The following is a 22,904-nucleotide window of genomic DNA, read 5'->3' as shown; positions in this document are numbered from 1 at the left end:
TCCTTTGTGCTTTTATGAATTCATATTTCATTAGTGTGTCTACAGAGAAAAGAGGGCTTATGGCAGTGAGCAGGGCGAGAGAGACAGAGAGAGACAGAGAACAACCCATAAGAGAGCTGGCCACCCCCGCAGAGAAGCCAGCAGAACAACCCACCTCAGATCCTGACCAAAGTCTGGACACCACAGCAGGACAGATAAATGAAGAACCCCAAGCCCAGGGGATACCACCCCCTCTGAGCTCCCCCCTGTCAGCCATCCTGATAGCCCTCCTGACACCCCCCCACACTGAGGACATACACAAGCCACAGATTGTACTCCTTATGGACTCAAACGGGAAATATATACAAGAAAATATACTTTTCCCCAAACACACAGTGTCTAAACTCTGGTGTCCAAACACCCAGCTCACCCTAGACCTTCTGTCTGAGGACCAACTAGGGTCACCCAGCCACATAATAATAAACACAGGCACAAACGACCTGAGAGCACAGCAGGAAATGGTGGCCACAGCACTCAAGGGAGTGATTGAAAAAGCTTCTTCTACTTTCCCCAACGCACAAGTGGTTATCTCCACCCTGCTACCATGAAAATACTTCCACCATGCTACCATACAGTGCCCTCCAGGACACCTACAGCACCCGAAGTCACAGGAAATCCAAAAAGATAATCAAGGACAACTACCACCCGAGCCACTGCCTGTTCACCCCGCTATCATCCAGAAGGCAAGGACAGTACAGGTGCATCAAAGCTGGGACCGAGAGACTGAAAAACAGCTTCCATCTCAAGGCCATCAGACTGTTAAACAGCCACCACTAGCACAGAGAGGCTGCTGCCTACATACAGACTTGAAAATCACTGGCCACTTTAATAAATGGAACACTAGTCACTTTAATAATGCCACTTTAATTATGTTTACATTTCTTGTATTACCCATCTCATATGTATATACTGTATTCTATACTATCTTAATAATGTTTACATATCTTGCATTACCCATCTCATATGTATATACTGTATTCTATACTATCTATTGCATCTTAGCCTATGCCACTCTGATAATGACATTGCTCATCCATATATTTATATATTCTTATTCCATTCCTTTACTTAGATTTGTGTGTATTCATTTTTTTTGTGGAACTGTTAGATATTACTTGCTAGATATTGCTGCACTGTCGGAACTACATTTACATTTTAGTCATTTAGCAGACGCTCTTATCCAGAGCGACTTACAGTTAGTGAGTGCATACATACTTTTTTTCTTTTTCATACTGGCCCCCCGTGGGAATCGAACCCACAACCCTGGCGTTGCAAACGCCATGCTCTACCAACTGAGCTACATCCCTGCCGGCCATTCCCTCCCCTACCCTGGACGACGCTGGGCCAATTGTGCGCCGCCTCTTGGGTCTCCCGGTCGAGGCCGGCTACGACAGAGCACAAGCATTTCGCTACACTCACAATAACATCTGCTAACCATGTGTATGTGACCAATACATTTGATTAGATTATTTTATTTGAATTGACTGTGCCTCAAAACCAAATGTTTACCTGGCCCACCACTCCACCCTTTACGACCAGGTCAACCTATTCAAGGAAGCAGTGCCCACCTTCGCCAAAAGGACATCGCCCTCAAACGCAGCCCCAACACCTCACACAGGAGCAACAGATCAACAGACACCCTGCCCAGACCAGCGAGACACTCTCCCAGACCTGCGTCAACAGCAACCTTGGGAAAATCCTCTGCATTATCATTAACAGCAGACTCGTTCATTTCCTCAGTGAAAACAATGTACTGAGCAAATATCAAATTGGCTTTTTACCAAATTACCGTACGACAGACCACGTATTCACCCTGCACACTCTAATTGACAAACAAACAAACCAAAACAAAGGCAAAGTCTTCTCATGCTTTGTGATTTCAAAAAAGCTTTTGACTCAATTTGGCATGAGGGTCTGATATACAAATTGATGGAAAGTGGTGTTGGGGGAAAAACATACAACATTATAAAATCCATGTACAGAAACAACAAGTGTGCAGTTAAAATGAGAAAAAAACACACACATTTCTTTCCACAGAGCCATGGGGTGAGACAAGGATGCAGCTTAAGCCCCACCCTCTTCAACATATATATCAACGAATCGGCGAGGGCACTAGAACAGTCTGCAGCACCCGGCCTCACCCTACTAGAATCTGAAGTCAAATGTCTACTGTTTGCTGATGATCTGGTGCTTCTGTCCCCAACCAAGGAGGGCCTACAGCAGCACCTAGATATTCTGCACAGATTCTGTCAGACCTGGGCCCTGACAGTAAATCTCTGTAAGACAAAAATAATGGTGATCCAAAAAAGGTCCAGATGCCAGGACCACGAATACAAATTCCATCTAGACAATGTTGCCCTAGAGCACACAGAAAACGATACATACCTCGGCCTAAACATCAGCGCCACAGGTAACGTCCACAAAGCTGTGAATGATCTGAGAGACAAGGCAAGAAGGGCCTTCTATGACATCAAAAGGAACATAAAATTCGACATACCAATCTGGCTAAAAATACTTGAATCAGCTATAGAACCCATTGCCCTTTACAGTTGTGAGGTCTAGGGTCTGCTCACCAACCAAGAATTCACAAAATGGGACAAACACCAAATTGAGACTCTGCATGCAGAGCAGAATTAGGCCGATACCTGCTAATTATCAAAATCCAGAACAGAGCCGTTAAATTCTACAACCACATAAAAGGAAGCGATTCCCAAACCTTCCATAACAAAGCCATCACCTACAGAGAGATGAACCTGGAGAACAGTCCCCTAAGCAAGCTGGTCCTGGGGCTCTGTTCACAAACACAAACAGACCACACAGAGCTCCAGGACAGCAACACAATTAGACTCAACCAAACCATGAGAAAAGAAAAAGATAATTACTTGACACATTGGAAAGAATTAACAAAAAAACAGAGCAAACTAGAATGCTATTTGGCCCTAAACAGAGAGTACACCGTGACAGAATACCTGACCACTGTGACTGACCCAAAATTAAGGAAAACTTTGACTAAGTACAGACTCAGTGTGCATAGCCTTGCTATTGAGAAAGGCCGCCGAAGGCAGACCTGGCTCTCAAGAGAAGACAGGCTATGTGCACACTGCCCACAAAATGAGGTGGAAACTGAGCTGCACTTCCTAACCTCCTGCCAAATATATGACCATATTAGAGACACATATTTCCCTCAGATTACACAGACCCACAAAGAATTCAAAAACAAACCTAGTGTGCCATCACAGCAGCAAGATTTGTGTCCTGTTGCCAAACACCATTGTAAATACAACCCATATTTATGTTAATCGCTTTTGTACTTTAACTATTTGTACATAATATGACATTTGAAATGTCTTTTTTATTTTGGAACTTTTGTGAGTGTAATGTTTACTGTAAATTTTTTGATTGTTTATTTCACTTTTGTTTATTATCTATTTCACTTGCTTTGGCAATGTAAACATATGTTTCCCATGCCAATAAAGCCGTTAAATTGAATTGAATTGAATTGAGAGAGAACTAGAGAGAGAGAGACAGAGATAGAAGGAAAGAGAGAGATGCAGCGAGATTGAAAGAGAGAGAGAGAGAGAGAGAGAGAGGCAGCCACGGGTGTTTTTAAATAGAGGTGGAATGTCAGATCTCTAAAGAACACTATGATTGCATGGTATGCTTCAGCACACTGCTGAACACTGAATAATTTGAGGCTGGGTACTACTGGAATACATAGCTTTAACTCACCAGGACCAGAGAGAGAGAGAGGGAGTCTCCTCACCTCACCCACGACCCAGGCTAACTCAAACATGATTTAAGTCCAAACGTGTCCCAGATATGGGATACAATGTGATACACTTTTTGAGAACACAGGCGCTAACAAGAACATTAATATTACGGGTCCAGTCTTGAAAAGACCATGTCATAAACAGAACATAGTAGTGGTAGAGTTCTTGGCTAAAACCATGAGAAAGAGCAAACAACAGGTTAACTGACACTTATTGTAGTCCAAAGTTAACCCAAGCATTAAGTAAAGTTTCATGCTAGAGGAGACCCGCCCATGCTGCCAATCTTTAGCCTATCATTGGCCAATCACCTGTCAATCATCTGCTGAGAAGCTGTCATTCATCCATAGCCAGTCAGGTGAGTAGGAGTGATTTGGTGCTCTGAGCTGCAAGGAGGACAATGGTGTGTAAATGTAATGATTTTTCTCTATATTTAAATCACCTCGTAAAATGAGAAACAATATTTCGGATCGTTAAAAGCACTCAGATGTTACCGAGGGTTCAGGTTAGTCGTTGTACCAGCCTCTGAACAGTCTTTTGTCATTCCCTGCTTCCCAAAACATCTGGCCCGAGCAAACACACTCAGCCATTATCATTCATAACACAGTACACTCATTTTAGTAAAGAGAACACACACACAAACACACACACAGCACAACACAACAAACAGAGAACAACACAAGCACATCAAAGGTGTATGGATTTATTTTGGTACATTGAAATGAGCGTCTCATGAATAAAACCATCAGGAGGAGCAGAACAGAGCAAAGCAGAGCAGAGCAGAACAGAGCAGAAAAGAGCAGAGCAGAACAGAGCAGTGCAGAGCAGAACAGAGCAGAACAGAGCAGAACAGAGCAGAGCAGAGCAGAACAGAGCAGAGCAGTGAGTGACTCAGGCCTTTGTAAAGTAGGTTCCTGTGTCTGAGGGCTCGGGCCCATTTGAACACCCCAACAACATTCAGACCACGTATCATATATTCAGACAGCTCTCTCCCGCTATTTCTCTATTTCACGCACAACTGCTCCCATATCCATCAGGGCCCTCCTCTGATGTTCTGAAACCAAAGCTTTACAGGGGAGAATGATTTAACATCCTGTATGACAAAGTATTACCAAAGGAACCGGAATACCCAAGGAACATATCAAACTGAGAAAATAATCAGAGTAAAAAAATACTTGAATTTAAAGTCACTTTAACAGCACCCTGCTTTGCAATCTAGGCCGAGTGCATCACCACGCTCATGTTCAAAAACGTTTTACAACGTAAAACTTAAATATTTGTTCTAATTGGACAACTTCAAGTAGTAACTCCTGGTTTGAAAACGTTTTCTCTCTACAGAACACTACTTATCCCTACTTTCCCAGTGTTTATAATGTGTGATATGTGCTATGTGATATGAAGTTAGTGCTGTCGGTGCTGTATGTGTCTATATATTATAATCTCATACACACATATTGCCTGACCTTTCAGACACAGTAGCAGAAGCAGTAGCAGCACAGATCGACCTCGACGGAGGCAAGACTACCTGGTACACAAAGCTCTCTACCCACACAAACATCTATTCTACATGCTGCGGCGCTCAGAGCACTACACACACACACACACACACACACACACACACACACACACACATACATTATTAGCCAATGTTCAATCATTTGAAAATAAATTGGACGAGCTAAGATTACGGTTATCCTACCAACGGGATATTAAAAACGGTAATATCTTATGTTTCACCGAGTCGTGGCTGAACGACGACATGGATAACATACAGCTGGTGGTAAGACAAGGGGTGGCGGTGGGTGTATATTTGTAAACAACAGCTGGTGCATAAAATCTAATTATTTTCTTTAAAAACTACATTGTTGGTTAAGCGCTTGTAAGTAAGCATTTCACTGTAAGGTCTACACCTGTTGTATTCGGCGCATGTGGCAAATACAATTTGATTTGATTTGATGATACATACCAACCACACACAAATCACACAGTCCAGACCACGCTAGTCGAACAAGACACAAAGGGAAACTACATCCCCTCTTCAACAGGCTGAGAGGTTAACAATGTGTAGCTGTACTAAAGCTGACTGATGACAACGTGCTGTATGTGGTGAGTCAGCTAGTTCAACTCAGTACAGTTACACTGTATCACTTTAATGGCCATAGACAAAGACACTTACAGGTAGTTACACCAAATTGCCTCAGTAAATATCCCCATGGTAGAAATGGTGGACATGGTAGAAATGGTAGCTGCCTGCGTATGCTACTATGGATAAACTAACAAGCCAAGGAGATGATTGCTAATCATTACTGTAGTGTGTATATACTATATGATCAATACCTTTATGTCTCTGTTTCTGCTGACAGAGGTACAGTCCATTACATTGATTGACCTTATGAGGACCTCCCAATAAGAGCTATATACATTACCCAATTCATTACATTTACCCAATACATTAACGCCGTCCCAAAACAACTTAACAAATCAAACGAGAGAAAGCCATGCAGTGCCAACTACCAATATTGCTATAGCATAATAACACCACCCTGACTCTGACAGAGTAGGTGGCAATTAGCCTATTATGGTGTACTCTGCATCCAATTTAAGATAGGCACCATAAAGGAAAACTCCACCCAGAAACTATATTTTGGTATTTGTTACATTAGTGAACAACTACACTAGATGCTTTCAGACCACAAATACTGTATTGTTGACATAGTCCCAAAATGTTTTGCTTGTCAGCAATCAAGTTTTCAAGATATCTAACTTTCAGAACACAGAAATCATCACCGTATGATGCATTTTGCACCATATGATGCTGCGTTTTGCATTATATGATGCAAAATGCATCATACGGTGATGATTTCTGTATTTTTAAAGTTACATATCTTGACAACTTGATTGCTGACAAGCAAAATATTTTGGGACTATGTCAACAATACAGTATTTGTGGTCTGAAAGCATCTAGTGTAGTTCATAAATGTTTCGACTGGTCCAAACTCGGTGATTCATGGCTAAGAATTCATTACTACTTATACCATCACTATCTCTAGCCTACGGTTTATCCTGCCCATATCAAACACCTAAACCCCAGCCTTCCTCAAACTCCCTCTATGACCCTCACCAGCCAAATCCACAGTCCCAGCCCTAATCTCTATCCCCTCTCAACCAAACAAACAAACCAACCAAGCCCAACCCTAACCCAACCCAACCCAACCAAGCCCAACCCAACCAAGCCCAACCCTACCCAACCCAACCAAGCTCAACCCAACCCAACCCAACCAAGCCCAACCCAACCAAGCCCAACCCAACCAAGCCCAAACCAACCCAACCCAACCCAACCCAACCCAACCCAACCAAGCCCAACCCAACCCAACCCAACCCAACCAAGCCCAACCCAACCCAACCAAGCCCAACCCAACCTAGACCCAGTAGTACCAGCCCAAGCCCTGAGGAGACTCACCGTCTAGCTCCTCCACAGAGATGCTGGCCAGCTGGTCACTGTCGTTGTCCTCAGACAGAGAGTGATTCAGGTAGTTCCCCTTGTACAGCAGCCCTGCCGTCACATGGTGGAACGGCATCTTGTCCCTGAGTGAGCGAGAAAGGGTTGGGGGATTAGTTTAGGATCAGTGAGATCAGAACATATGAGAGAGAGAGAGAGAGAGAGAGAAATCTAATGTAAAAAATCTAAATGACATGAACATGAGACCCTTACATAATCCTTACATAATGTTACAGTATGTCCATACAGTAATTATGCACATTTGGAATACCTTTCAAATAGAAAGATAAACAACATGCTAAGTCAAAAGTTGACCCTTAATTTAAGACTGATAACTACCTTGAGTTATCTTTTTCCCATGTGATATGATCAAAAAACACAATACAGACAAAACAAGCAGAAAGTGATGATGTCCATATTTTCAGATCCCAAAGTAGTAGTAACACTCTCCCACTTGGTCGCAGGTTCAGGAATGGCTGAAGAATTGCAACATTTACCTGGAGCTAACTCTGCAAATAGCACTGCTGGTTGACTTGAAAAGCCATAGTCAATCGATCAATAATAAAATAATACTCTTAGCAAAAATGTTTCTTTAATTTACAATCTGTAGAAACTATGAGAATAGAAAGGTTCAGAACTTTTGTGAAACATCACAGCACATTTGAAAAATATATGGCAATTAGAAAACTGGATTGTTTTCAGAGATAGATGGGAGGGGTTGAGGGTAGCTGAAAAAACAAGAAACAAAACAGAAAAGATAACTAATGTAAAAGATACTGTGTCTGTAAAATGTATATATACTGAACAAAAATATAAACGCAACATGCGACAACTTCAATGCTTTTACTGAGTTATAGTTCATACAGTGGCTTGCGAAAGTATTCACCCCCCTTGGCATTTTCCCTATTTTGTTGCCTTACAACTTGGAATTAAAATTGATTATTGGGGGGGTTGTATCATTTGATTTACACAACATGCCTACCACTTTGAAGATGCAAAATATTTTTTTTTGTGAAACAAACAAGAAATAAGACAAAAAAACAGAAAACTTGAGTGTGCATAACTATTCACTCCCCCCCACTCTATAAGCGTGGCACATGTAGCCACTAGGATTTCTGCCCATTCTTCAAGGCAAAACTGCTCCTTCAAGTTGGATGGGTTCCGCTGGTATACAGCAATCTTTAAGTCATACCACAGATTCTCAATTGGATTGAGGTCTGGGCTTTGACTAGGCCATTCCAAGACATTTAAATATTTCCCCTTAAACCACTCGAGTGTTGCTTTAGCAGTATGCTTAGGGTCATTGTCCTGCTGGAAGGTGAACCTCCGTCCCAGTCTCAAATCTCTGGAAGACTGAAACAGGTTTCTCTCAAGAATTTTCCTGTATTTAGCGCCATCCATCATTCCTTCAATTCTGACCAGTTCCCCAGTCCCTGCCGATGAAAAACATCCCCACAGCATGATGCTGCTGTGTTCTTCGGGTGATGACAGGTGTTGGGTTTGCGTCAGATATAGCGTTTTCCTTGATGGCCAAAAAGCTCAATTTTAGTCTCATCTGACCAGAGTACCTTCTTCCATATGTTTGGGGAGTCTCCCACATGGCTTTTGGTGAACACAAAGTGTGTTTGCTTATTTTTTTCTTTAAGCAATGGCTTTTTTCTGGCCACTCTTCCGTAAAGCCCAGCTCTGTGGAGTGTACGGCTTAAAGTTGTCCTATGGAGAGATACTCCAATCTCCGCTGTGGAGCTTTGCAGCTCCTTCAGGGTTATCTTTGGTCTCTTCGTTACCTCTCTGATTAATGCCATCCTTGCCTGGTCCATGCGTTTTGGTGGGCGGCCCTCTCTTGACAGGTTTGTTGTGGTGCCATATTCTTTCAATTTTTTAATAATGGATTTAATGGTACTCCGTGGGATGTTCAAAGTTTCTGATATTTCTTTAGAATCCAACCCTGATCTGTACTTCTCCACATCTTTGTCCCTGACCTGTTTGGAGAGCTCCTTGGTCTTCGTGATGCCGCTTGCTTGGTGGTGCACCTTGCTTAGTGGTGTTGCAGACTCTGGGGCCTTTCAGAACAGGTGTATATATACTGAGATCATGTGACACTTAGATTGCACACAGGTGGACTTTATTTAACTAATTTTGTGACTTCTGAAGGTAATTGGTTGCACCAGATCTCATATAGGGGCTTCATAGCAAAGGGGGTGAATACATATACACGCACCACTTTTCCGTTATTTATTTTTTAGAATTGTTTTGAAACAAGTTATTTTTTTCATTTCACTTCACCAATTTGGACTATTTTGTGTATGTCCATTACATGAAATCCAAATAAAAATCAATTTAAATTACAGGTTGTAATGCAACAAAATAGGAAAAACGCCAAGGGGGATGAATACTTTTGCAGGCACTGTATAAAGGAAATCAGTCAATTTAAATAAATTCATTAGGCCCTAATCTATGGATTTCACATGACTGGGCAGGGTGCAGCCACCCACTTGGGAGCCAGGCCCACCCACTGGGGAGTCAGAATGTGTTTTTCCCCACAAAAGGACTTTATTACAGACAGAGTAACTCCTCAGTTTCATCAACTGTCCGGGTGGCTGGTCTCAGACGATCACGCAGGTGAAGAAGCCGCATATGGAGGTCCTGGACTGGCGTGGTTACACGTGGTCTGTGGTTGTGAGGCCAGTTGGACGTACTGCCTAATTATCTAAAAGGATGTTGGAGGCGGCTTATGGTAGAGAAATTAACATTAAATTATCTTGCAACAGCTCTGGTGGACATTCTTGCAGTCACCATGCCAATTGCACGCTCCCTCAAAACTTGAGACATCTGTGGCATTGTGTTGTGTGACAAAACTGCACATTTTAGAGTGGCCTTTTATTGTCCCCAGCACAAGGTGCACCTGTGTAATGATCATGCTGATCATAATGATCATGCTGTTTAGCTTCTTGATATTTCACATCTGTCAGGTGGATGGATTATCTTGGCAAAAGAGAAATGCTCACTAACAGGGATGTAAACAAATGTATGCACAACATTTGAGAGAAATAAGCTTTTTGTGCGTATGGAACATTTCTGGAATCTTTTATTTCAGCTCATGAAACAATTTACATGTTGTGTTTATATTTTTGTTCAGTATGTATAAACTGGAAGTAGAAGCCTAAGTATTGTTGTCCATTAGTTTACTCCAATTAGGGGAGGGGTGGTAGGGTTTGGGGAAAATAATAAAGATGAACATTTATTTTATAATAAAATACAGTATATATTTAAAATAATATATACTTACAAAAATATATATATATGGGGGATTGGAAATGGTGCAGACAATTACATTGATCGAAGCCACAATCTATCTGCAATATTAAAGCTGATCTACCCCCCCATAAAAAAATGTAATAATAAATAATCTCTCCCACTGTGATGCCAGTATAACAAAGTAGAAGCCCAGGGGTATCACATAATATAAATTAAAAACTGTCACGCCCTGGCTCTGTGGACTCTTATATGTTGAGCCAGGGTGTGGATTTTCTATGTTTTGTTTTCTATGTTTTTGTTTCTAGATCGTGTTGATCTATGTTGGCCAGGGTGGTTCCCAATCAGAGGCAGCTGTATCTCGTTGTCTCTGATTGGGGACCATACTTAGGCAGCCTTTTGGCATGTTAGGTTGTGGGATCTTGTTCCGTAAGGTTTTGTGTATAACCTAGGACTTCACGTATCGTTTCGTTTGTTGTTTTGGTTCGTGTTAAGTACTGAATAAAGAATGTACGCTTATCACGCTGCGCCTTGGTCCGCTTCATCAGTCAGCGATCGTGACAGAAGATCCCACCACCAGAGGACCAAGCAGCGTGCCCAGGAGGAGAAGAGGGCGATGGCTCAGGTGGGCGAATGGTGGTCATGGGAGGACATATTCGCGGGCAGAGGGCCATGGGCAAATGTAAATGCCCAGGCAGGAGAGGAGAAACGGCGCCAACCGTGCCGACGACGGACACGCGAGAGGCAACCCCAATACATTTTTTTGGGGGACACACGGCGTGGACGACGGGGCTGCTGGAGGCAGCTACAGGGCGAATCGGCGGACTAGGAGAGGAGGCCACCATGTTACGGGGGCTATTGGTCACGAGGGAGAAGGAGAGTGTAGAGGCACGGCGAGAGGAACTGGTTAGGCAGCAGAGGGAGCGGAGGTTTAGAAGGAAACCCAGTCCCGCTCCTCGCACCAAGCAAGTGGTGTGTGTCACCAGTCCGGTCCGGCCCGTTCCTGATTGCCGCACAAGGCCAGTGGTGTGTGTTCCCAGTACGGTCCGGCCCGTTCCTGCTCCCCGCACTAAGCCTGTGGTGCGCGTCGCCAGCCCGGTCCGGCCTGTTCCTGTCCCTCGCACCAAGCCTGTGGTGCGCGTCGCCGGCCCGGTCCGGCCTGTTCCTGTCCCTCGCACCAAGCCTGTGGTGCGCGTCGCCGGCCCGGTCCGGCCTGTTCCTGTCCCTCGCACCAAGCCTGTGGTGCGCGTCGCCGGCCCGGTCCGGCCTGCTCCTGTCCCTCGCACCAAGCCAGTGGTGCGCGTCGCCAGCCCGGTCCGGCCTGCTCCTGTCCCTCGCACCAAGCCAGTGGTGCGCGTCGCCAGCCCGGTCCGGCCTGTTCCTCGCACCAAGCCAGTGGTGCGCGTCGCCAGCCCGGTCCGGCCTGTTCCTGTCCCTCGCACCAAGCCTGTGGTGCGCGTCGCCAGCCCGGTCCGGCCTGTTCCTGTCCCTCGCACCAAGCCAGTGGTGCGCGTCGCCAGCCCGGTCCGGCCCGTTCCTGCTCCCCGCACCAAGCCAGTGGTGCGCGTCGTCAGCCCGGTCCGGCCCGTTCCTGCTCCCCGCACCAAGCCAGTGGTGCGCGTCGTCAGTCCGGCACGGTCCGTGCCTGTTCCACCGGTGCCTGGTCCGGCACCGGTCAGCTGCTCCACTCCGGAGCCAGAGCAATCCGCTCTACCGGTGTTCAGTCCAGCTCCGGCCAGCGGGGCCAGACCAGACCAGGGGCGCAACGGGGGGGTAGAGAGAGAGTGGTGGTCACGCCCGGAGCCGGATCCGCCTCCGAGGCGGAATGCCCACCCGGCCCCTACCCTGTTGTGTTGGTGTGGCGCGGTCGCAGTCCGCGCCTTTGGGGGGGGGGGGGTACTGTCACGCGCTGGCTCTGGGGACTCTTATATGTTGAGCCAGGGTGTGGATTTTCTATGTTTTGTTTTCTATGTTTTTGTTTCTAGATCGTGTTGATCTATGTTGGCCAGGGTGGTTCCCAAACAGAAGCAGCTGTATCTCGTTGTCTCTGATTGGGGCCAATACTTAGGCAGCCTTTTGGCATGTTAGGTTGTGGGATCTTGTTCCGTAAGGTTTTGTGTATAACCTAGGACTTCACGTATCGTTTCGTTTGTTGTTTTGGTTCGTGTTAAGTACTGAATAAAGAATGCACGCTTATCACGCTGCGCCTTGGTCCGCTTCATCAGTCAGCGATCGTGACAAAAACAGAGAGAGAGAGAGAGAGAGAGAGCAGGGAATTGGCTTCTGTTTTGATTAGACACTGAGAGGAGGATGGGGGGAATGCCTCTTGAAACTGAATGAGGAGTTGAAAGAGAAAGAAAAAACAATCCACTCTACCACTCAGAAACATGTAGCTTCCTCCGGGGGTGAATCTCATAGGCCAAAGGGTAAGGTGGGGTACACTTTCTCAGCTGAACACTCTCCGAACCACCACTCTCAATTGAGGGACATTTGTCATGGTTTGGCTTGCAACCACTCTCCAACTGAGCAATGTGTGACATGCTCTGTCTGGTTTCCAGCTTGCGAGCCATCCACCACACTTAAACATATAGCTACCGCCTACATCTATACCTTGCTTCCCTTAACCACACAGTCACCTCTGGGTTAATGCATTTTCTCTACGTACTGGGTTCAGCCATGTATGACCGTACAAGCAGTGTTGTTGCACTCAGTGGATCGAACAAGGCCCTATAATTGCAATAGCTACGTTCGTCATACCAACACCTTAATGGAACACACATCCCTCCTCAGAATGTAAGGTTGAGGTAAGGATCTGGAACTCAAAGCTTAGACTGATAAATCTAGTCCCGATCCATTTCTATATCACTTACAGTAGGTATGTGTTATTGATCTCTTCCTCTGTTAAAAATGTTGACAACAACAAAAACACACTGGGAGCGACTCGTAAAACTTCACAGCCACTTACATGTACCACCAACTTTTGGGGAACCAATTTGAGGATTCAGAGATGCATGCATCACACTGTGGTAAGAAGACATATGAAACTCAACAGATGAGTCTCTTCATTCAGAGTAAATAGTGATTAAGACTCTTCTTGTTTGTCAGCGAACACGAAAGTGAGTGTACCATTGAGTGTACCAAGATATCGCTTTTTGTGAGCTTTCAAGGTTGGCTTTCTTTGTTTCTTAATTAATCCATCAAAGAATAAACAACATTCTTCTGTCACTGCTAATACAATCATTAGTCTTGTCTATTTTCCTGTAATTCTATAACTAGGCTAACTTATCTGTCTTGTGGCAATATTTCTCTAAGAATGTAACATACTACTGCACTCTCATCTATGAAATAATGCTGCACCCCATATAAACAGTATTGATAAACTGATTGACATTTTTAACAAGTTATCGTCGGGGTATTCAGGGCCACATTGTGTGCTAGTTTACATTTCTCTTGGGTACTTAATATCAATCAATGGCATTCCCTTGTGCAAAGAAATACAATTAGCTCACTTCAGTGTTTATTTATATTGTATCTCTATGGTCCTACTGTACATTAGGATTTGTCTCACGTTTCTGACACTTTAAGAGCTACTTTGTGTAACAACCTTATGTAACCCAGAGCTTTGCAGCAGATATGGAGTAGAACACAGAGCAGGGTGAGGATAACCGGAGAGGTCCTTCCTACTTTGGGGGTCTCCTCCAGACCCAGGGGTAGGTTAGTGATTCTCTTCCCACAGCCCCTGTATCTCTGCAGATGGGGCATCGTGAGTCTGGCAAGTGAGAGTATAGGTTAGTAAACCTATGACCATGGATAACTGGAGCTACATGTAACTGAAACAAGATGTGTGTAGAAGTCCAGAGAGACAGCACAGAGTTGGACCAACTATACCATCCGCTACTGTACTGTATGCATAGTTCAAACAGCAGAACAGTGTTGGACAAACATCAGCAAGAGACAGAGTACACAAACACGCACACACGCACGCAGGCACACAAACACAGAGTTGGCTCCAGACACTGCAGTAGACCGACCAGAAGTGGCAACAAATCCCACTCTAGAAAAGTACTTATTTTCTTTTCATTATTTAGTGATTCAAATGCATAATGTTACCCCCCCCCATTAGTCAAAATATAGGCGTACAATAAAGAAAGCAGAGGTGGTCTGGATTTCACTCTAAGATTTACAGCCTAATAAACCAGGCAGTAGAAATGCCTCATATTGAGATATAATCATTAGATCGAGCATCAATATTTCAGTGTTGTAGGCTAGACTCTCAGTATGCAAACTTTTGCCTCTAACACTGGAAGCAAGGCTGTATATTCTCTATGGCAGTTGTCTTTTTTACAGAGGTCTTCAAAAGATCTCACCTTTAATTTGCATTAGTAATAGACCGTAAAACAGAGACAATCTGTAATGTATACCAATACATCATAGCCCAAACAGAGCACTAAATTGGGAGGGAAATCAGGACAGTGTACAGCACTATCTGTAGTCAACAGTCCATAGCGACAATTCCTTTTACAGTAGCAAAAACAAGACCTAACTGTAATGGTTCTGTGAGACTGAACACAATGTACTGTACGTTGGGGCGGCAGGTAGCTTAGTGGTTAAGAGCATTGTGCCAGTAACCTAAAGGTCGCTGGTTCTAATCCCCGAGCCGACTAGGTGAAAAATCTGTCGATGTGCCCTTGAGCAAGGCACTTAACCCTAATCGCTCCTGTAAGTCGCTCTGGATAAGAGCGTCTGCTAAATGACTAATTATTAATTATTACATAACGACTTGTCATATACCCATCACTAATAGCAAACTCATTACTAATGGTGTGCTTTAAAACCAACCTGAGAGAGAGAAGCTACATTCCTCCTGCTTGGAATATTATGCATCAGGGCCCACTGCATCACTAGACCACAAATTATACTGTCTATTACGGCTTGCCCTCAGGGAGTGGGTCAGAAGGCTATGCAGATGTCCTGGGGGAGAGAGGGGGAGGCAAGGTATGACCATTAGCCTGCCACCTACAGGGGGACCTAACCTCAGTCCTATGGGAGCGCTGGAAGGCATGACTAATCAACCTGTGTCTCACTTAGGATTGTGCCTGTGTCCAGAGGCTAGGCATGACACCAATGCTTTGAGGCATATAGAGGGGAGCAAGGCATGACGAATCAACCTGCTGCTTAAAGACCAAAGCTGTGTGTCCAGACTCCAGAGGGTAGGCATGACTGAGCACGCCCCCCATTCTCATCGACAGGGCTGTAGTGGAACAGGTTGAGAGCTTCAAGTTCCTTGGTGTCCACATCACCAACAAACTATCATGGTCCAAACACACCAAGACAGTCGTGAAGAGGGCACGACAAAGCCTATTCCCCCTCAGGAGACTGAAAAGATTTGGCATGGGTCCTCAGATCCTCAAAAAGTAATACAGCTGCACCATCGACAGCATCCTGACTGGTTGCATCACCGCCTGGTATGGCAACTGCTCTGCCTCCGACCGCAAGGCACTACAGAGGGTAGTGCGTATGGCCCAGTACATCACTGGGGCCAAGCTTCCTGCCATCCAGGACCTCTATACCAGGCGGTGTCAGAGGAAGGCCCTCAAAATTGTCAAAGACTCCAGCCACCCTAGTCATAGACTGTTCTCTCTGCTACCACACGGCAAGCGGTACCGGAGCGCCAAGTCTAGGTCCAAAAGGCTTCTCAACAGCTTCTACCCCCAAGCCATAAGACTCCTGAACAGCTAATCATGGCTACCCGGACTATTTGCACCCCCACCCCATCTTTTTACGCTGCTGCTACTCTGTTAATTATTTATGCATAGTCACTTTAAGTCTACCCACATGTACATATTACCTCAACTACCTCAACTAGCCGGTGCCCCCGCACATTGACTCTGCACCGGTACCCCCCTGTATATAGCCTCCCTACTGTTATTTTATTTTACTTCTGCTCTTTTTTCTCAACACTTTTTTGTTGTTGTTTTATTTTACTTTTTTATTAAGAAATAAATGCATTGTTGGTTAAGGGCTGTAAGTAAGCATTTCACGGTAATGTCTACACCTGTTGTATTCGGCGCATGTGGCAAATAAAATGTGATTTGATTTGATTTGATGACTAATCATACTGCAGCCTGACTGCAGGCAGCAGCAGTGTTATGCATTAGCCTTCTCTGTGACGTCCGGGGAGACGTGATGGCCATTCCTCACTTCCAACGTCACAGCACGCACACACACAAAGTACATTTTATGATGGAGTTAGACAACGTAACGTATGGTGTTGAGATACTCTGAATTGGATCAGACCAACAAAAAATTATCATAGGGTCACACTAAACAAAATTCACACCAAACTTATGGAAGATGCAATTCATGTGCAAAATCTTACAAACTTAAGTTGAATCTCACATATACTTTAAGTTACAGTGCAGCAGCAGGTACACAGCACAATGCAAAACAGCCAACAGCCAAGGTCGTAACTGTTATATAGTTAGCTGGTGCTGAATATTCATCCTGTAGTTTATATTCATAGTTCCTTCTGCTCCAGAGAGGGCAAAAGACAAACCCTCATCACACTGCTTTAAAACATCTCTAGTTATGAAAATCCTTCACCGATGTGTACAGTATACATAGCCAAAAAAAGGAATGATGATGATGTTGATCGATCCTACACACACAGTAAGCAATGATACTGTAGAAATAGAAATGAAGGTTGAGGATTGACACTGGCCAATGTTGCCATGGCTGACAGTTGATATCAGATCATAACCTGTCCATGCTTATTGACAACACAATTTACTCCCTCAGCAGTCTCTATTGAAGAGTTGTGTCAACACATCACTAAACCCAGAGCCTACATAATGCCTCATTCACCATGACTAGTCTGGTGTAAATAAATACAGTATACAGTATTAAGCCTTTAGCCACCTACTGAAGGTAAGGTGCAGCGGAGTGACAACAGTAGTACCTCTGCTGCGTTTCCTCCAGCAGAGGAGTCTAAATGGCACAATGACATGATACATTTCCTCATGATAAATTAAAATGGCCAATTTGGGTGCGACCAATTAGCTCAAAGATCAAATTATTTTCCGGAATGCTTATTTTTATTTACAGAACCGATTTCAAAACAATCTGAGATGGTGGGTGTCATGGCTTGCTGAAATGACATTGAATGACTCCTTTGAGTCATCATCTGAAATGAGCTATACGGTTTTAATCTGAACTTTAAAAACCTTTCAATACAGCCATTAAATACTAGCCGCACAAGGACAGACTATGATTGAAGACAACTGATGTTAAAGTATACCACCAATATTGATTACAACTATGTTATTACATAGTCAAGTGACAAAGGAAAGATACCTAAATAAATAGTCGGCAACTTTAGTATACTGTGTGAAAAGACAGCCAGTCAATTCCTAGTCCCACACAGGAAGGGAAGTAATACTTCCTAACTGCCAGCCCAGTCTACTACACAGGTTAAACGTGTATATGAGCAGACGGTTGTTGGAGATCCCAGTTTCCCAGTCCCTGCTGTTCTGTTGCTTACCCATACTGATCCCCATACTCTGTGGTGGGGTACAGATGCAGCGCAACAGGCTCCTTCACCGGGCTCTCCATCAGGTCTCTGGGGGTAGGGGTTCCTGAGCCCGGTAACTCTCCCTCTCCTTCTACCTCAGGTACAGGCTCCTCTGTCCGACTCAGAGGCTCCTGCTCCGTCACCTCCTCCATCGGACGGCTCTGCAGGCAGAGACTCCTTGTCCTAAACACAGCAGCAGCAGCAGGCTGCCTGTCCCCAGACAACTGAGCCCGACTGCTGCCTCCCGAATTTGGCAGCAGCATCAGTATCCGGAAATCCGTTGTTAATATTTGAGCCATGGAAGTGGTTCCCTCACTCACTCACTCACTCACTCACTCACTCACTCACTCACTTTACTGACTCTCTCTCCCATTCTCTCTCTCACTCACTCATTCACTCAAACATTCCTCCACATGGGGAAACAAGGTTGAAGACTCATTAGTGAGTCCCAATGACTGCCACTGCCTTTCGTCTGCGGCTGCGCTGGCGCTCACACCTACCAGAGTGTATTCACAGCACGTCGCCGCATCCTGCGCGACAACAGAAGGTCGCAAAAGGCTACCTGGTGCGCGACATGCTTAAAAATACGTGACATGCAACGATAAGCAAGCATAAAAAGCGGTGACACAGGCTCAGAGGAGCTCCCATAGCGCCTCACAGCCCCCGCAGGAGGGACAATCGGCTCGCTGAGGCAAGGTGTTCTAACGAAATGTGTGAAAACAGAAATTCACACCTCCAGTACATCACAGCTCTCCAGAAGAACTTCCGGTAAATTGTTAACAACACACTCATCATCAGGATGATAGAGGGTCAGTGTTGACATGGAATTATCTGATAATCATAATGCATTGGGATCAATTATCAGTCTCCATCAGTCACTGAAATGTCATGGCATTTTGCTTGGTCTTTTCTTATTTACACTGAAATGTGCAGTGTCTTGTGATCAAAATTGAAAATAACTCGCCAATTCATGCCATGGTAGGCCTGCCCTACAATATCGAAATTATGATACAGTGATGTGATTAGCCTACAGCTTTTCTCTTCACAATGTCAAAATAAATGTTTTATTTATCGATTTTCGAATATAGCCTATTCTCTATCATAATAACACCAATAGAGACATGTAATTATGATGGTCTGATGAAGACTTTGCTATAAATTAAGCCTACTCTGAAATAAAGCCAGAGGATGAATTCGATTCCATTTGAAAGATATAGCCCAAATTTAAGCGATTTGAAAATTCTAACATTATACTGAAACTGTCACTCCATCCAACATTATATTCACTCCATCGAAGAATGGCCAATCATACTAGACAGAGGAACGTAGGCTATTAAATAACAACAAGTGTATAACAACCACCTTGTCTAAGGCAGTCGAAAATAGGCTATTTCCAATGGGGTACCGAGAAGTTCAAATGTTACTGAATATGATTAAAATGTTATCTTGAATTCCAGACTTACCTTTTAGGAGAGCAGTGGGTTGTCTTTGAAAGCGATTAATCAAATCCGTAGTCGACAGGATCCCCGAGTTAGACGCACTTGGATCCAGTTTAAATACCTCGCCTGAATGCTCATAAATGTTGGTCGTTTTTTATCGTTGAAATAAAATAATCAATTTTAGCTACAATGTGGAACAATTTCTCCACCACAACAAAATGATGCGTTGGTTGGTCGTCTTTCTATTGACAAATCCATGTGTAGCCTACTGGGCACAGTCACTGCCCCAGTTCCAGCCGGCGCAATTGAACAGTTGCACTTTTGGACCAAGTCCCATCAAATCTAACAGCCTCTATCAGTCCACACCATACCCATTTGCTACATTGATATTAGTTGCTCACTGCTTATAAAAGTAACCCAAGCCGTTTGTTTCGTGTAACTGTCCTATAGCTGGCAGATGTATTGGTGCCGAACGCCTGGAGAGATTGATGCTTTCAAGGCGACGCTCCTACACAATCAATGTCTCAGGAGTTCGGTGTTTGACGGTTGTTTGCCCCGCTGATCCACGTTTTGATGTAAATTCTAGGTTTTTCTACGGAAAAACAGTTCCCATCCTTGTGAAAATGGTTGTCATAATTTCTTCTTCCACAGGCTGTTGTTAACCAATGTGCCGCCCGCGCTCAACAAGGAGAGACTGACCAGGCGAGAGTCATTACTCAACTGGGTTAGGACAGCCTAGTATCTGTTAGGTCTGCGCGCCTTATTAAAAAGTGGGCTCATTTGCATCCCAATCTGCATCCCAATTTGGAAATGTAGGAAGCTCCAAAAGAAATGACAACAATGATGAAATGTTTTATCTTATACAATTAGGGAACTTTAATATCAATAAAACAAAATAAAAATTGACATGCATAGCCTTTGCCCTTTTGATGTTGAAATGGCTAATATAGCCTATCAATTGTCATTGTCACGGTTTCGGCCGAGGCTGCTCCTCCTCCTTGTTCGGGCAGGTTTCGGCGGTCGTCGTCCCCGGAGTACTAGCTGCCACCGATCTATGTTTCATGTTCGTTTGGTTTTGTCTTGATGTTGTACACCTGTGTCTAGTTAGTCCTCATTAGTGTCCTATTTAGTTCTCGTTGTGTGTGTATGGTGTTGTGTGTGATTGCTCTTCTGTTTGGTGTTCTGAGCTACGTATCTTCCCTCCATTGTTTGGAGAGGTTTTCGCACATGTTAGTGCGCCTTTTGTTTGACGCCTGTGTGCGCCTTTATTTCGCCTCCGGGCTTATTGTTCTCGTGTACTACGTGAATAATTCACTAAAGTCTTTTGGACTTAGCTTCTGCGTCCTGCGCTTGATTCCTGCACCACACCCACCTTCAGCACCCCTGACAGAATCACACACCTTTATGAATGGAATCAGCAGGAGCAACAGTCACGCCTGAGTCGCTGGAGGAGCATGTCCGCGGCCAGGATGACCAGATCAGACAACTGGGGACCGCTCTACAGGACGTCATCAACACCCTGCACCGATGGGAGTCCAGAGGGGTACCCACACCTCCACCTACCCTGCCACCCCCATCGGCCGGTCCACCAGTCCCAGGTCCGGAACCCAGTGGGATTCGGCTCTCGCTCCCGAGGGCGTATGACGGAACAGCTGCCGGGTGTCAGGGGTTCCTCCTGCAGGTGGAGCTCTACCTGGCCACTGTACACCCGGTGCCCTCGGGACACGAGACCGTTTCCGCCCTCATCTCCTGTCTCACGGGCAAGGCGTTGGAATGGGCCAACGCCGAGTGGAGGAGGATGGACGCCACCACCATCTCCTACGCCAAGTTCTCCCGTCGCTTCAAGGCCGTGTTCGACCATCCACCTGAGGGCAAAGCGGCGGGGGAGCGTCTATTCCACCTGAGGCAGGGGAGGAGGAGCGCACAGGCGTTCGCGCTGGAGTTCCGGACTCTAGCGGCAGACGCAGGGTGGAATGAACGGGCCCTCATCGACCATTTTCGATGTAGCCTACGGGAGGACGTTCAACGTGAGTTGGCCTGCAGGGACACCAATTTCACCTTCGACCAGTTGGTCGATATGTCCATCCGTCTGGACACCCTGCTGGACACCCGTGGACGTCCCGAGTGGGGTCCGTCCATTCCACCCTCCGGCACCTCCAAGCCGAGCCCTATGGAGCTCGGGGTGCTGGCGCTAGAGAAAGGAGGAGGAGGAGCCCGAGGGGGCCTGTCCCCTGCACCAAGTGCGGTCGTGGAGGGCACACTGCGGCCAGGTGCTGGGGAGGGTTCCCCGAGGGAGGAGACAACAGGCCACGCACTGGGGAGCCTTCCCAGGTGAGTAGACGCCCCACTTACCCAGAGCTCTCTGTTGCGCACTTTTGTATACCTGTTTGTTTTCCACAGGTTGCACCTCATTCCCAGCATAAGGCGCTAGTAGATTCAGGCACAGCTGGGAATTTTGTTGATCGGAAGTTTTGTTTAGATTTAGGGATCCCTCTCCTGCCTGTTGACAAGCCTTTTCCCGTTCATGCTTTAGATAGCCGCCCGTTGGGGTCGGGGTTGATTAGGGAAGTCACAGCGCCACTTAGGATGTGTGCGCAGGGGGGTCATGAAGAGACTATACAGTTGTATCTGATCGACTCTCCTGCGTACCCGGTGGTGCTGGGAATTCCCTGGTTAAGCACCCATAACCCTGCTATTTCGTGGCAACAGAGGGCTCTCAATGGGTGGTCTGCTCAGTGTGAGGGGCGATGTCTGGGTGTTTCCGTAGGGGCGACTTCGGTGGAAAGTCCAAACCAAGTGCCTGCACTGCACATTCCGCCTGAATATGGGGATCTAGCTCTCGTGTTTAGTAAAGCTAGGGCGACGCAGTTGCCTCCTCATAGACAGGGGGATTGTGCGATTGATCTCCAGGCAGGAGCAGCGCTCCCACGGAGCCACGTGTATCCTTTGTCTCAAGAGGAGAGAAAAGCTATGGAAACTTACATAGCCGAATCTTTGAGACAGGGTTACATACGGCCCTCCACTTCTCCCGCCTCCTCGAGCTTCTTTTTTGTGAAGAAAAAAGATGGAGGGTTGCGCCCGTGCATCGATTACCGTGGTCTCAATCAGATTACTGTGAAATACAGTTATCCACTCCCTCTGATTGCGACCATGACGGAGTCATTGCATGGAGCGCGGTTTTTCACAAAACTGGATCTCAGGAGCGCGTATAACTTGGTGCGCATTAGGGAGGGCGACGAATGGAAAACAGCGTTTAGTACCACGTCAGGTCATTTCGAGTATCTTGTCATGCCATATGGGTTGATGAATGCTCCATCAGTCTTCCAATCCTTCGT

The 22,904-nt window shown here is 45.5% G+C and overlaps 1 protein-coding gene across 2 annotated transcripts in view; it reads right to left on the bottom strand.

Moving 5' to 3' along the window:
• LOC121566020 (calcium-binding protein 8) overlaps positions 1–20,271 on the bottom strand; it is a 121,075-nt gene extending 100,804 nt beyond the window's left edge. The window contains exons 1-2 of one of the 2 annotated variants that reach the window (XM_041876281.2): positions 19,594–20,271; positions 7,267–7,391 (exon numbers count right to left, since the gene is read on the bottom strand). In XM_041876281.2, coding sequence (XP_041732215.1) covers positions 7,267–7,384 — 118 coding nt within the window. In that variant the 5' untranslated portion in view covers positions 7,385–7,391; positions 19,594–20,271. Of the gene's footprint in view, positions 1–7,266; positions 7,392–18,100; positions 18,536–19,593 lie in introns of those variants that run through there. The other variant, XM_041876280.2, reaches the window with a different exon arrangement.
• Positions 20,272–22,904: the final 2,633 nt, after the last annotated feature.

The sequence above is a fragment of the Coregonus clupeaformis genome, unplaced genomic scaffold, assembly GCF_020615455.1.
Source record: "Coregonus clupeaformis isolate EN_2021a unplaced genomic scaffold, ASM2061545v1 scaf0035, whole genome shotgun sequence".
Taxonomy (NCBI): Eukaryota; Metazoa; Chordata; class Actinopteri; order Salmoniformes; family Salmonidae; genus Coregonus; species Coregonus clupeaformis.
Note: the sequence above shows the minus strand (reverse complement) of the source record. Positions and strands in the feature narration are given on the sequence as shown.